Source organism: Triplophysa dalaica, chromosome 1, assembly GCF_015846415.1.
Source record: "Triplophysa dalaica isolate WHDGS20190420 chromosome 1, ASM1584641v1, whole genome shotgun sequence".
NCBI lineage: Eukaryota > Metazoa > Chordata > Actinopteri > Cypriniformes > Nemacheilidae > Triplophysa > Triplophysa dalaica.
In genome coordinates this window covers 978,625-994,228 of record NC_079542.1, presented here as the reverse complement: position 1 = coordinate 994,228, position 15,604 = coordinate 978,625, and the positions used below count along the sequence as shown (strand labels likewise).

The window sequence follows — 15,604 nt, the reverse complement described above, 5'->3', positions numbered from 1 at the left end:
AGACATTGAAAATGAATAAGTGATGTATTGAATTATGAAGTTACAAAGTGATTTGGCTTATTGTCTTCATTAATAATTGAAGTGTTCCTTTGCAATTGATTTATTGTGCTTATTTATAGTAATATCAATTAAACTGAAGTTAAGTGAAAGTAACTAAAAAAAATAGATTAGCTACACAATACAACGAGAAATGTGGAGTTATCCGTTTTGTTTTTGTAAATAAACTCTTCAATTGTTGACTCAGAACATTCAAGGTAGAATTCACAAAGTACTAAATCATTAAACATATTCTTAAAATATTTAACATTTACATTTGGTCATTTAGCAGATGGGAAACAATGGAAACAATTGGATAACCAAAAAAAGTATAAGTTCAATTAAAAAGATTATATAAATCTTTGTGATCTTTTAAACCACATTTTTAAGTCAATGTTTCTGTCATTCACTTTGAAAATAATCTTCTGTTATTATTATTATTATATATAAACCAGTGCTATTTGGCTCATTGTGGCATTGCTGCTAAAATGTTTTCCAGACAGATTGTTCAACAAGATTTCTATTTGTTCGTTTTATTTGTGATAAAAACAGCAGATGACACTTGGGATCTCCAACGAAAAAAACAATTTGTTTTACAAAATCAGCAGCAATCACTGCACATAGACATACAAGCCATCGTTGAAAAAGTAAAAAATAAAAGCATAATATAAATATCCTCCACTACATCTGAGAACTCAAACTCGCACAAATAAGGCAAAGCTCCAAAACTACGATCATTTGAGGAATTGAGGATATGCAAAGCAGTGTTTCAGATGAGAAAACCAATGAAAACGTGTCTGTACATTTAAAACCATCTGAGCGATGAATGGATCAATTATTGGTCTGAAACAGGCTGAATGTCAAACAGCTATTGCTACCGCATTGTCTAACATGTCGATTCTCAATCCCAAATTCTCCATGCAGAACATATGAAACAAGAGGGACCGCGTACACAACACACGCCAACATTATTTAAAGAAACAGTTCACGCTAAACCCAAAACCTTTTTCTCATCCTTGCGTCACTCCAATATTCATTTCTTTACTCTTAATTACTCCGTTCAGGTCTCGTGAAAGAAAAGTTTTGTTCTGGATTGGTGTGAGGTCAAGTAAATGATAAAACATGTCGGGTGAAATAATCCTCTAACACGCTGCTCAACCATAAACACAACTCTCCTGAAAACACACACACACACACACTCCATGCCGCATTAAAAGCTTAAACCCTGAGTCAGTCTGTGGAACACTCTCTCTCTCTCTCTCGCTCTCTCTCGCTCTCGCTCTCTCATTCTCTCTCTCCCTCTCTATGATCCAATGGTCAAGTTTATCCCCAAAGAGCCACGCTTCTATTTTCACGACACAAGAGGATGTAAGTGCTCGTGCACGAACAGACACACACACATATTGCCAAATATGGAAAATCAAACACTGTTCTTGGTCATACTAAAATCTCTGTCTCTTGACAGTCAATGATAATAAAAACAAATGTTAACCGAAACCAAAATAAAAGTGTTGTTGGCCACTTTTCATTTTGTAATACTCGCTCATCTCGGCAGATTTCAGGCAGAGGATTTAGTCACACTCAGGAGTAGATGGTGATGACCTCACTTCCTCCACCCCTGACCAACAGGACGCGCTCCAGCCCCTCAGTTAAGACCTCCAGAAACTCCATATCTGTGAGACCCCCAGAGTAAAGAAATATAATCATTTCATAGAAAACCTCTCTTTAAAACGAGAAGTCTATTCAGGACCTCTTTAAATCAAGTCAATGTCAAAGGATACAGTTCTCATCTCCATCCGGGTTCTTAGGGGGTCCGGGCATGTTGAGGAGGACCAGCCGAGCATCATGGGATTTATTGACTATAACCTCATTGAGTTTTACAGCGGTGTGCATGCGGCGTACATTAGAATGGTCTCTGAAACACACAAATCAGACGATAAATACCATGCACAACTGACCGAAACCAACTTAACAGTGACGGCGGCAAGTACACAGACAATTTTTAGCTTCAGTTGTTAAATACAGATAAAAAAACATCATTCATTTTGATCATTTATTCGTAAATGCGATGCTATTGCAGGTATTTTGACCGGAAGGGAGGGGTTTGGAGCAGACCAATCACAGCGCTTGCGGTCCGTGTTGCATTGACTCGCAGTTACATTCTTGGAGTGTTGCACGTCAGACCTATTCTATAACCAATGCGCCATTTTTTGTTTATACTTGAGGTTCATTGTCCGCGTCGACAGGCCATGGCCACCAGGTGTCAGTGTGCACAGGCGTGTTGCTTGTGTAACCAAGACAAGACCCGAAGAAGCGGTTGGTTGTTTACGCAGTTTGAGACGCATTAAGCAGTGACGGCGGTAAGTTTTTTTAGACCGATCACAGCACTTACACGACCTAACATTCTTGGAGAGGTGCGCGTTAGGCTACGCCGTAGTTCTGACGCAGAAGTAAAAAGCGCAATTGAGTGGTGTAACTCACGGACGTATGTTCAGCATGTCTCTGAAGCCCTCTGGCGTGCTGCAGCAGGAAGCCGTGTTGGTTTGAGTGTTGCTCAGCATCTGAAGGGCTTTGTCTTTTGTCCAGGTCATGTGAACGCGCTTGTGCTCCACACTCTTCTCGGCGCCGTCTGTGTCATCATCATCATCTGAGCCGATGCTTGTCAGCCGCAGCATAGAGTTCCTGTCTTTAACCAGCTGTGCCTACGCACACAAACACAAAACCTTCACGAAAACTCAATCACAGCACGTCTGCTGTTCAACTCAAGACTGGACGTGAATCTCCTGCATCTTTGGAGAATCTAGTTGAGCAGAATGTAAAAGCGTTCTCCGCTGCACTTTACACACCTGACCGCTAGCGGCTAAACCTGTGGTTTCAGATACAATGTAGACGCAAAAACTCACTATACACAAAAACACAAGCTCTCTCTCTATAACAGGACGTTCCAGAAGCTACAACGTATGAATGAATGCTTGGACTCACGTCGTCAAAACTCCAGCGAACTCGCTTTAAAGTGGAGATAAAAAGAGACGTGAGGTCCTGAAGTTCATAGGATTCGCAGTTACATGAACATCACGTCGCTCACCTCTTTCTCACGATCAGATTTGGACAGACGCATCTGGCGAAGCATTTGAGATCTCTGCTCCATCATCAGCGTCCTCTCGTACGTGTAGGCGCTGATATCGCTGTTGTGCTGGAGAGATAGACGGTCACATGTCACAAGATTAGACGCTCAACAGTACGTGTGCGTGCATTGAATCAGATGATTACCATCTCCACCACCTCCACCTCGGCATCTATACGCAGATGATAGAGGAAGGTGGCCAGGTCCTTCTTCATCTGAATGGAGTTGTCCTCCATTTGTGCCACGGTGAAGATCCGCATCCCGCACTTGCGCCACACCTGACACAAACAACCTCATTAGCATAGCCAGGTGACAGACAGCGGGAGAGCGAGACGGGTCTTTAACGCGCACCTTGTGTTGTCGGAGCAGGAAGGGCAAGAGCATGAGCATCCCGCCGTCGTGAACGATCCACCACACGTCGATGTAGCCCTCCGTCCACACCTCACTGTTGCTTGGAAACAGAGAGATGTTTTTCGGCACGAGCAGAGCCAGATGGGCCGTGGTGGTGACTCGCACCGTGTCTGGAGAAACAAATGAACTTCATGACTCATCGTACCTTATTGTTTCGTGTACAACTAGAACGAAAACAAAGATTCATTATAACATGTGAACACGCTCAACTTCAAAACAACAGAAGAGAGAGAACAATCGTTTATAAAACAAGATCTGGATTCTAAGGGAGGTGTGATCATACACAATGTGTTGAATGTGGAAACTCACTGATGAAGGTTTTCCAGCTCTGTGGATCTTCGCTCTGTCTCCAGGCAAGAGGCCAGCCCATAACCACCGTGTTCTGACGCATGCCGCCCAATCCACTGGACTGAATCATGTGACTGATTCCCTCGCGATGCTTCTGTGCCACGATACACTGCACGAAACCCTTCACGCGCTCCTTCTCCATCAGATGCTTCAGAGTCTACAGACGCACAGAGAGACAGATCTACAGCATAAAGCAGTGGTCACGCATGAATTTTCACATGCATGGGCGGGAACAGGATATGACACGTTTCACTGTTTAAACTTTACCAAACGCTCCTGTTTCTATTGCCGCCGCAAACCAAGCCGTTTTTCTGTTTATCTGGTTTTTCTAATCTTTTTAAGTTGTGTTGTTGCGACAATGATGCGACAATGCTGCAATGAGAGAATTTCTTTTACAGAGAGGTCACGCTATGATGCTTTGATCTTCTTTTGGTCTCACACACTCATGTGACGCAAATTTGCAGGTTTGAGTTCACCAAACTTGAACTTTGCCAAGCAGCAAAATATTTCCATGAGACCGGTTTCTCCAGAAGGGGGTTTTCTCTCCATTTATTTCAGGGCTTGACATTAAACATCGTCACGTGGTTGTCCTTTTTTATCTTTGGATGAGTCATTTTTGTACTCAAGTACTTGCACTGATGTCCGACGAGTCGTCCAAAGATACATTTTAATTTATTTCATTTGATCTCTCAATATGATAGTTTGGGATCTAGATTGGTCCAGTTTCCTTTTTGTCTGCTTTGGCCGCCTGTATTTGGTTATAGGCCTACTCTCTGTGACTGCTATTAAACAAAGGCAAGCAGTTATAAATATTAGTGTAAAGGCTGTAAGTTTATTCACATTGACTAACTGTAGTATACAGTGTTTATCAATTTATTACAAGGGCACTGCAATTTTCAATAGCAAATACTATAGTACAATACTCTACACTGTTCAGTTTAACAGGACTTTTATTCTGACGAGTCTTCAGGAAGACGCTTGAGTTTTTGTAGATATCTTCACTCACACATAGTATTTTCCCTACTATGGATCTGCCCGGTGACTGACATTCTTTTAAATCTCTCTTATCTTCCACACTGCGGCTGTGGTTTTTCTTCTCTGATCTGAAACATCCGTCACTCTGGATATATTTCTACTGTATGTATACGTCGTGATGACAGACCTGCTCTGCAGCGAGGGCCTCGCCGTACGTCTGCAGGAAGTTTCCTGTTATGACTGTTCCCACGATGGTCAAACCTTTTCCCGCTTTCAGCTGAGAGGCGAACGTCAGTAAACGTGGAGATTTGACGTGAGCGTCTTCATCCAACTTCAGCAGGACCAGCAGCTGAGGCCTGTGAGGAGAGCGGAGCGTAATGCGTGAGATTCCTGGAGCTCCACGTGTTGTTTGCCTGTGTGTGTATGTGTATGTGTACCTCCAGTTTTTGGTGTGTGGTGGTCCTTCCTCCAGTCTCAGCAGAGCGAATCGAGCGGCACTAAGAGAGAGACCCCTGATGCCGTCGCCCCACTCCTTCTCTGCTCTAATACACACACACATACAAAGCACTTTAGGCCAACATATCTCAGAATTCACTAATACGAGCAGGAATAAAAGGTTTCATCGGTCAGTGTGTTGCAGGATGAGCACTAAACGAGTAAGATGTTTAATGACTCGTATGAATAACCCCGGAGCGAAGATCAGTGTTCAGAGACCCATGGCAACATACCCGTGATACTCAATGTACTTGTAGATCATTCCGGCGATCAGTATGGCAACGATGGCGTAGTACCACGATGATATGAACATGAGAGCCAGGCAGATGGTCATTCCTAGAAATGACAAAGACCTGAGACCGAAAGGAAATGAGATCATCATCATCAGACATACTCAGAGGTTTTAGAGAAATTGCAGTCATTTCAATATTACACAACAGAAGAGATGTGGTTTCATTTAATATGGAACGTGTGTTTGTGTGCATGTTTGTGCTTGTGTGTCTGTGCCTGTCTATGTTTGTGCCTGTGTGTGTTTGTTCGAGTGCGTGTCTGTGTGAGTGTGTGCATGCATTTGTTTGTGTGCGCGTTTGTGTGAGTGCATTGTGTGCACATTTGTGTGTGTGCGCATTTGTGTATGTACGTGTTTGTGTGAGTGCGATTGTGCACGTTTGTCTGTGCGCCTGTGTATGTTTGTGTGTGTTTGTGCATGTGTGTGTGTGTGTTTTACCAGTGGTAATATAAAAACCGCGGTCTCCAGTTTGGAGTTCTGAGGAGCGTCTGGAGAGCACAAGCCAAATTCACAAACAGGTAACACATCAAGAAAAACCTACAGCCAGAGAGAAACACTGATGATGAGTAACAACACACACACTTTAGAATGTGCTCATCACTCCGTGTGTTCTTGATTCATGTTTATAATGTGACGTCAGCTGTGTCGTAACCTACTTTACTATCGAGACACGTCCTTAAAACAGCACATACACATAAACAACATGAAACATTCACTGCAGCGGGTGTTTAAGCGTGTCGTCATCAGTCAATCATTTCTTTAAAACGGCAGATCAACAAAGACAATCTTAAAAACCTTTTGTTTGTTACGTCACAAGCATGTTGTTACACTTACATCAACTTGGATTATGTAGTCCAAACTGGCCGTGAACGATTTGCATATTCATGAATCTGTGAATGTCAATGAAGCTCTGGTGCAGAGTCACATTCAACGGTTTTCAGTCATTCAGAAATGACGTTCACATGAACAAACTTTTGAAATGTCATTTTGATGATCAAGGATGAGTTTTAAAGGGACAGTTCACCTAAACACATTCTGTCATCATTTACTCACACTCAAGTTGATCCGAACACGTATGAATTGCTTTGTTATGCTGAACACAAAGAAAGATATTTGGAAGAATGTTTGCAACTGACATTTCTGGGACATCACTGACTAGCATAGTCACCTCAAATTAAAATTGTTTTCTTTTCCAAAGTCCTTCAAATATCTAATTTTGTGTTTAACAGAACAATAAATGAATACAATCATTGTTTCTACACCGGTAGTGAATGATGTACCAGAACTGAAAATGGCAAACACTCTCTCAAATATCTTTCTTTGTGTTCAACAGAACAATGTTATTTATACAGATTTGGAACAACTTGAGGATGAGCGACGCATGAGCCAACTTTCATTTTATGGTGAACTGTCCCTTTAAGAGATGAAAAAAATCAAACACAGGAAGTCTTTTAAATCAATCAGGTAACAGAAGCTGAATTCAACACACACTGATTGTTCACATTCTCTCCCAGACAATATACACTATAGACAACACACACACACTTACATTGAGAGTATTGGAGCAACCAGATCCAGTGAAGCGATGAGGATTCCCAGTTCAGCCAGTACAGCTGTGAGTAAGAGAGCCCATGTGGGTTCTCCATTCGCCTTCCCGTGACCAAACACCTGCAGCGACGAACACATCAAAACAAACACACAACACCTCATTTAAAACAGACACAGGACACATACACCATTTATCATTTTCTTTTTCTTTTTTAATTCCAATAAAAGACTTCAATGTTCTGAAGAAGAGAAACAGCCGTCTGAGCGCGGCTCCTGATAGATCCTGAACACTAACTGGAAGATGTTTGGCGCTCTCACCCGCAGGAAAGGAATGATGTTGTCTTTAGCGATGGCCTGCAGCAGCCGAGGCGCTCCTGTCAGCGACTGCAGCCCTGCGCCGCACGTGGAGAAGAAAGAACCGATGACAATGACCCACGACGACGGCCATGACAACGTGCCCACCACAAGATTTCCTTTCACAGAGTCGCCAAACCTAACAGACACATTCACAGAGAGAGAAACCGTCAGACCTCCCCTAGAAAGAACAGAGCTAACGGACTGATGAGACTCACTTGTCCCGGAGCACAACTCCCTCCACGCAGGCTCCGAACAACACCACACAGCTGAGATCTGATGAAGCTCACATTCAGGAAACGCATTGCACAGACAGAGAAGCTCATGGATGCTTTGGAGACGCACTGTGTAAGGATACAGACCACAGACGTGGTGAGGATGGCCAGAATGGTCCCGATGGGAATAGACCGCTGAGCGTCCTTCAGATCTCCAGACCTGTTGGAGCCGGCCATGATTCCTGACGCACGGACACAAAACACAATCTGATCAAATAACCACTCTCACTTTGCTCCTGGGTCATCCGTCTCAAGTGCATTGTGGGATGTAGTACACATTATAAAAACCACAGAAAGTGAGGATTACCAGGTACAGAAGCACACATGCAGAAACATACAAACACGCAACAGACACACGCACACAACCACACACAAACATACAGACACGCACACAGACACACGCACACAAACACGCCTGCGCACAAGCATAGACACACACAGACACACACACAAGCACAAACATGCATGCGCACAGAGACACACAGAGAGTGAGGATTACCTGTCACAGAAGGAAAGAATATTCCCACCAACAGCGTGAAGGAGGTGGTGATGTCAGCAAACACGTACGGGTGCCTACTGGACTCCGCAAGAGCGTGGGTGCTGGGATGAGAGACTCGCTCTGTGACGTCACCTTTACTGGAGTATGAACTCCAGATGTTCTCTGAACACATGGACAGAGCAAACACTAGTCACATGACGTCTGAACGCAGCTGACTGAGCAGGAACACGAATGTGCAAATGTGTTTACCTGCCATCCTGCCGCTAGCCAGTCCAGGGATTCCCTGTATCTGTGTGAAGTTATTATGGAGGAAATACTCATCGCACGTGGCGTTGAACTCCCCACCCATACAGAACTGCGACCACAGCGCTGTCGTCTTCTCTGCTGACGGGGAAAGAGGCGGAGCCTCGCTGACATTGAACGTGCCGCTGGTGGACATGTTGACAGGCACAGTCGGATCTCGCTGCGTTTTAGCACACGGGCTGTTGTTCAGTTTGAGCTGAGAGATGCTTCGTTCCCCCAACATACAAACACTGCAAATGAAGCATATGTCACACCCTCGAAGAGACGGAAATACAGTAAAGCTGAAACACAAATCTATACCCCAGTGAAACCACTTCTGAAATGAGGAAAAAATGGAGGGCGGGACTTCATTTTAACAAACGACAGCTGATTGGATCAAGACTTGCATCGTTCCTCCTGACCAGAAGTGAAGAGAGGTCTTTCCAGAAGAGGAGGAGCTTAACGTGTTTGTTTAAAGATTACAAGTGCAAATCAATTTGTAAAAATTATAATGTGCACGGATAAATTATTTATCATAAATACTTCACCACTGCGTAAAACAATTAGAACAATCCTTTTTAATTTCATGCCGACTTTCATGCCGACTAAATCACGTTGTAAATCAACAATACGTGTATCATCTAATGGACACAGAAAAAGATGAGCTCTGTCATGACCTAACTTCCCGTTTTCACAGGAAATGTGTCCACACAGCACAGAAACCGCTAGAATGGCCACCACAAAGTGAAATAAAAGACTCACGGGAAATCCGGCGGCTTGAAGGCGGACACCAGCGCTCCGGTGTAGATGGACAGAATGGAAATAATAACGCACGCCAGAAAAACTGACGCCAGCTTGTTGACGTATTTGACTCCCACGAACACCAGCAGCGACATCAACACCAAGAAGATGGAGCCGTAGATGCGCATGTTATTCAACATGGCTGCCCCGCCATCTTGACCGTTAGAATCAAAGATGGCGGCCCCAGGAGCGATGTACAACTATAAAGAGCGAAACGAACAAACGTTAAAGTGCACTTAAGCTATTTGTCTCTCGTTAAATGAAATATGCATAAACGTTTGATGTGTTCTAGTGTTGCATAAAGCAAATGTGTGCATACAGAATCTGTGAATACATTCTGACTCGAGCTTAAACAGAGAGGAAATCTGATGGAGATGACGGTGATGAAGATGAAGTGACTCGCACCAGTAAAATCTCGATGGCACCGAGGATGTACATGGACCCAGCGAAGGTCGTACCCAAATAGAAACATGAGCCCACAGCCCCCCCAAACTCCGGACCCAGAGAACGGGAGATCATAAAATACGACCCCCCCGCTGGAGGACAGGAGACAGAAAGAGAGAAAGTGTTAGTCACTCACGATGTTAAAGGAGTAGTTCACTTTCAAAAGAAATGTTCATGCTCATTTACTCACCCTCATGTCATCCAAGATGTTTATGTGTTTGTTTCTTTAGTGGAAAAGAAAAGAACATTCTGAATCCATGGTCTGTTTGAATACTGGATTCTGATTGGTTGGAAGGTTAAAACCCTTTAATGCACAGGTAGCTCCAGTAAGTTTCATTACATTTGAAATTTAACTGACAAAATCACTGTTATCATAACCGGCTTGATTTAAAATTTTACTGATAATATCAATAAAAGTTTCACGTTTGACGTAGGCGGGAGTACAGAGTCAGTGTTTACAAGTTGAACTTGCAAGTTTTCAACGCAATTATATGCATATACAGTTTTATTATATTTAGAAAAAGACAGATCGTTTCACTAGATAAGACCTTTATTCATAGTCATTTAAATGAGGGATAATCCACAGCTAACTGTGCGTTAAAGGGTTTTAATGTAAGACGTGGAGGCGAAGAACCTACCGACATTTAAATCCTTTAATGCATGGCTAGCTGTGGATTGTCCTGCTTATACCAAGTTAAAGCTTTTAGATGATTACAGTGTCATTTTAGATCAAACAGGTGAAAACAACGGTCATTTTCTCAGTTCATTTAAAATTTTACCCGCGCATTAAAGGCTTTTAACCTTCCTGCCAATCAGAATTCATTATTCAAACAGACCATGGTTTAAACCCCTTTGAAGCTGCACTGAAACTGTCATTTTGACCTTCAAACGTTTGGAGTCCAATGAAGTCACTATATGGAGAAAAATCCTGTCATGTTTTCATCAAAAACCTTCTTTTCTTTTCCACTAAAGAAACAAACACATAAACATCTTGGCCACGGCGGGGTGAGTTAATGATCATGAACATTTCTTCCGAAAGTGAACTATTCTTAACATGACCGCAGCAGAACCAGAAGTGGGTTTGGGACAGAAGTGCGGTCTTCAAATATCACATCTAACAAATTAAACACAAAGTGACAGTTCTCCAGTCAAGTGATCAGAAAAGAGAAAGTAGAGAGCGAAGCGTTACCTGGCACGACTCCGTTAGTAGCTATGGCACTCATTGAGATGGCTGTCAACATCGTCTGTTCACACACAAACACGTGCAGAGTATTTAACAAACCGTGACCTTTGATTTGTTTATACATACAGAAAACTCAACTTCATCTTGAACGAGATCAATACTCTAGCAGGTTCTACGTGCAACAAAAAAAGTCTCACACAACAGCAGCATATGAAGACGATGCACAGCGCCTGCAGGACCCCGGCTGTCCCCACGACCCACGTCAGCCTGAGGAAGAGAATCACTCCAAAGATGTTCTGCAGGCAGGGCAGATAGACGCCCATGAAGGTGCCCATCTGAGGAGACTGACAGCAAACACAAGCCCCCTTTGATACACACATTGATAATCACATTTATCCTCATAAGCTTCTTTATAATCAACACAGCAACATTGTGGCAATGCATTCTGGGATTGCTGTTTTGTATCGTTAAATGAAGACATTTACATTTAGGTATTTGGCAGACACTTTTATCCAAAGCGACTTAAATTGCTTTATCCTATACATTTTACATAGGTATCTGCAATCCCCAGGGACCGAACCCACAACCTTAACGCAATGCTCTTACCACTGAACTACAGGAAAGACCACACCTGATGTCTCACAGATCTTCTGGATTTGTGTCACAGTGTGTTATTGTGAAATAGTGTGTTTGTGTGTGTTACCTTCCTGGCCTTGCGTTTCTCGCCAATGTTCTCCGCCTCCTCGTGCTCTCTGGCGCCCTGCGTGAGGTTTGTGTAGTTGGCCAGACGACTGAGCAGAGATGACACTTTGGGACGAGTGTCCATCTCTTCCTACACAGAGAGAGAGATACGGGTGAAAACTGACACTACATTCAGCTAAAAAACATGACAAGATAAAGTGAGATGATGGTGTGCATGGGGAACATTTAGATGATAGTTTGAGCCACGTCACATTTGATGTTTCTCTGTCGGGAGACTGAGTGGAGAAACATTCAAGAGGTGTAAGTGCAAACCTCAAAGAGAGCGAGATTCCTGTCGTAGAAATCATCATCATCATCATCCACAGCGTGAGAGTTATTGATGTAAACGCTGGACAGCTTCACGTCACCTGACACACACACACACACACACACACAAAGAGTTTTGACATGTGAAGTGTTGAAACATCATTATTGACAATAACTGTGACATTAAAGCAGCCGTTCTTTGGCTATTTTCAACAATGGATGTTCATGTTTCTAGTTTCAAAAAACGCTGCCTCGTTGTTGGTCGTTGCCAAATTTTTTTTTAGCAATAAACAGTAACAATGGCGTCAACTTTACTTCATCAGTTAAACACATGCGGATCCATCGAAGATTTGGATAATTAAACAAGCAGATTGACCGGGAAACATTTGGAAGCAGGACTTCAGAGGATGTTTCATTAAAGTGTTTAAGAGGTAAGCGCACACACACACATCAGTGTATTATACAGCACAGTTTTCACAGTTGATGTTAAAGTCATGAAGCTGTTATTAGACCTCGCCCCTTTTTTGGTGTAGTCCTTTGGGCGGGGGTTATTAAAAGCACTCGGAATAGCGACATCATGTACCCGGGAAGTAGAGGGCTGTAGTCCGATCCAGCAGTTCTCTGTAGTCCTTGATAAGTGAATTCTGTTAATGACAATATCTCGCTTGGCACTGAACTTTGAGCTTTTGAGCTAATATCATTTTACAGATATTATTTGTGCTCTAACAGCAACGTTACACACTAACTAAAGCTTGAAATGTGGAATCACAGTGAACAGTAACTTTGAGACCTGTGATTATTGATATTGTGTTTGCCACTTTTACATCCCTTTTAAATATAGTTAAGAGTCTTTGTCTCCCTACACTCGTATTTTCAGAGTGATTCATTAGGCAAAAAAACACTGAATGTGACAGACAGCATTACAGTTCACGTTGTGAACGTTTTTATAGTTCTTGTACAATTGCGCGGTGCTAATTATTGAGAAAATATTTATTTTTGTATTTTTTATTTCTAGTGTCACATGACCATCAGTAACACCCTGAACACACACAATTTCACTTCCTTAACCAAACACACAGGGCCATCTTCCTGTGACACAGAAACCTCAAACCACTGCACCCATTAACACTGTTCCCCCCACACACGCACACACACAACATAAATCCACATACAGGCAATTATTATGTTCCAAAAAATTGTGTGTGTGGTTGTCAGAATGCTGCGACTAATCTTGAGAGGAACTTCCTGTTACACATGATGATGTTGCACTATATGTGTGTGTCGGCTGAGATAAAAAAAAAAGATTAAAGCAGCACTGTGAAAACTCACCGTGTTCCACGCTGCTGCGTTCCGACGTGTCAGCCCCTGCAGACGTGGTGTGCCCTCCGGACGCTTCACTGTACGCCTCGCTCCGATACACGCTCTCCCTGGAGCCGAATCGAACCCTGCCGCTGGACCGCAAGCTGACGTCCGGCGATGTGTCTGGGAGATCCTCGGCTTTGATGGGCGTTACGGTGAAGCGCACGGACGATGCCGTGGCCTCCCGCGCCGCAGGCTGCTGCTGAGGTTCCGCCAGTGTGAAGGTTCAAGGATCTCGAGGCGACGGCCTGTCAACGATCAGCTGAGGATGCGTGGCGGCGAGGTTGAGGGCTGGCACATCGCCATGGAGATGGCAGAGTGAAGCTAAAAAGGGTGCGAATGAATCGGTAGTTAACAGACTACAGACATCTGGTTCGAGGTTGACATAAATCGTCAAGATTCAATGAAATTTAGTGCTCGTTGATGCTGAGGAATTTGTATAGAGGTAGCCTGGAATTCTTGGGAGTTCACAAGTTTGACAAATTATACAGCAAATGTTTCCGATTACTTATACCATCTTGTGTCTCGTGAACCTGGTTTCTGTCTAGTCAGCAAAGTTAGTAGAACAGGACATTCCCAACCATCTGACTCATGAGAAATAGACGTTCTGTCTACTCTTATCCAAAACAAAACAACCCTGACGGACACAGACTCTGGTCGATAGCATATGCAACAATCTAAATTGGAAAAGAGGAATGACAAACCACAGAAAGTCACATAGAGAACAAATATAAGAAAATATCAGGCTTCTAATGGTGACTTGTTTACATGGTTCTAGCTGGTTACAAACCAGTTTAGATCAGTGACCGGCTGAAGGACCCATTGGTCAAGATGGTTTAGACTGCAAACCAGAGCCATTGAGAGAGTTCTGCCAACGGAAGTCCAAAACGCTGGAGCGTCACTTGATTCATGGAGCCTTCAGATAGTTCCAGGAACTTATGTTTTCTCTTTAATACTTTATTTCCTTATTCATTAAATGGCTTTCGTCTTTAAATGGGTTGTAAGTTTACATCAGTTGCTCCGTTTAGTCGCAGCTCCATGTGTTACTAGTAACTTCCGGGAACTATTGAGAGCCTTCAATGCTGTGAATAAACTGTTCCACTGGAGTCAACGGAATTGACGCGACTCTCTCTCTTAATGGCTCTGCAGCAAACCAACTAATACTTCATCCAGAGAGTTTATCAAACACTGTCTGCATTATTAAATTAAATCTATGAACATAGTGGAGCAAAATAAACAGATAAAATCTGCTAAATGACTGACAGACAGGCGATCTTTTAACTCTCTGACAGCTGTCAATCACTTCGCCTTTTAAAATCATACAGGCAGATAAAGTGTATAAAGACGTCCTTGATCTCTAGATACTGACGATAAAAACCCTTCAGACTAGATCGGTGACTAAAGTGACCAGAAATGTTGTCTCGTTAGACCGATCAAACGGTTTTGAGATCGCAATCCCTTAAACGACGATTGGCTAACCGGCTCGCGAGCTTCTAATACCACACAGTGTTATAAAAGTACCACAGCGCGTGAATATGGCCATTATTCAGCATCATAACCTAGCCCGTACAAAGCTGCATTATATTGTCATTGTAGTGTATTTAGTAAGGCCAGAATCCCGCACTAGATCATCCTGCGACACTTTGAAGCGTGCTCGAGCTCACGCGGAGCTGCGCAGCACGATCGCACTTTTACTTTAAAGCATCGCGAGAACTACGCGTTTGGGCGGTACTCTCGCGATTTTTCGATGTCACACGCCGATTGAGCTGCTCACCTGCAAGTCCAACGTACCTTTTCTGTCAAACACACAAACACACACCTGAGTGTCTCCATTAAGCCAGTTACAACCACACAGGCGCACACTGGGTAACTAGACAAATGGACCACGTTGGCGAATAAACTATAAATCGGGTCTCCTCAGCGCACATGCGGAGATGTTTGTGAATAAAAGAGCGCGCGCAAGTAAACCAGTATAAACCAGCCTCCTCGTTTAAACGCGATCGCCGCCGTCGTCAGATTTGTATGAGTTCAGAAGTCTATTCACCTCCGGACTGCGGTTGCTGGCCCTCCGGTTGCCGGTTCGACCGTTCGGCCCGTTTATCTGCTCCGGGATCGAACTAAATCAAAACGTAGAACTGTCTGGGGAGGTCTACGCGCACCCGACAAGGCGCGT

At 43.4% G+C, this 15,604-nt stretch overlaps 1 protein-coding gene across 1 annotated transcript; it reads right to left on the bottom strand.

The window, feature by feature from the left end:
* Window positions 1-553: 553 nt before the first annotated feature.
* LOC130434625 (solute carrier family 12 member 6-like) lies at window positions 554-13,650 on the bottom strand. Its single transcript, XM_056764922.1, has 24 exons — window positions 13,402-13,650; window positions 12,079-12,173; window positions 11,768-11,896; window positions 11,262-11,408; window positions 11,071-11,125; window positions 9,843-9,973; window positions 9,399-9,637; window positions 8,604-8,887; window positions 8,355-8,516; window positions 7,939-8,037; window positions 7,799-7,856; window positions 7,545-7,719; window positions 7,228-7,346; window positions 6,117-6,215; window positions 5,623-5,742; window positions 5,332-5,436; window positions 5,082-5,250; window positions 3,881-4,076; window positions 3,512-3,681; window positions 3,307-3,438; window positions 3,122-3,229; window positions 2,518-2,738; window positions 1,818-1,951; window positions 554-1,709 (listed from the first exon to the last, which is right to left on the bottom strand). The coding sequence occupies exons 3-24, from the start codon at window positions 11,888-11,890 to the stop codon at window positions 1,618-1,620; spliced, it is 3,138 nt and encodes a 1,045-aa protein (XP_056620900.1). The 5' UTR covers window positions 11,891-11,896; window positions 12,079-12,173; window positions 13,402-13,650; the 3' UTR covers window positions 554-1,617.
* Window positions 13,651-15,604: the final 1,954 nt, after the last annotated feature.

What these genes read in the sequence shown, in the direction of transcription:
- LOC130434625 (XM_056764922.1), bottom strand. Translation starts at nt 11,890, where the DNA reads ATGGACACTCGTCCCAAAGTGTCATCTCTGCTCAGTCGTCTGGCCAAC. An exon ending in ATTCTTTCCTTCTGTGACAG is followed by an intron (nt 8,038 to 8,354) that starts GTAATCCTCACT and finishes TCCGTGCGTCAG; the next exon opens with GAATCATGGCCGGCTCCAAC. An exon ending in GGAGTTGTGCTCCGGGACAA is followed by an intron (nt 7,720 to 7,798) that starts GTGAGTCTCATC and finishes TGTGTCTGTTAG; the next exon opens with GTTTGGCGACTCTGTGAAAG.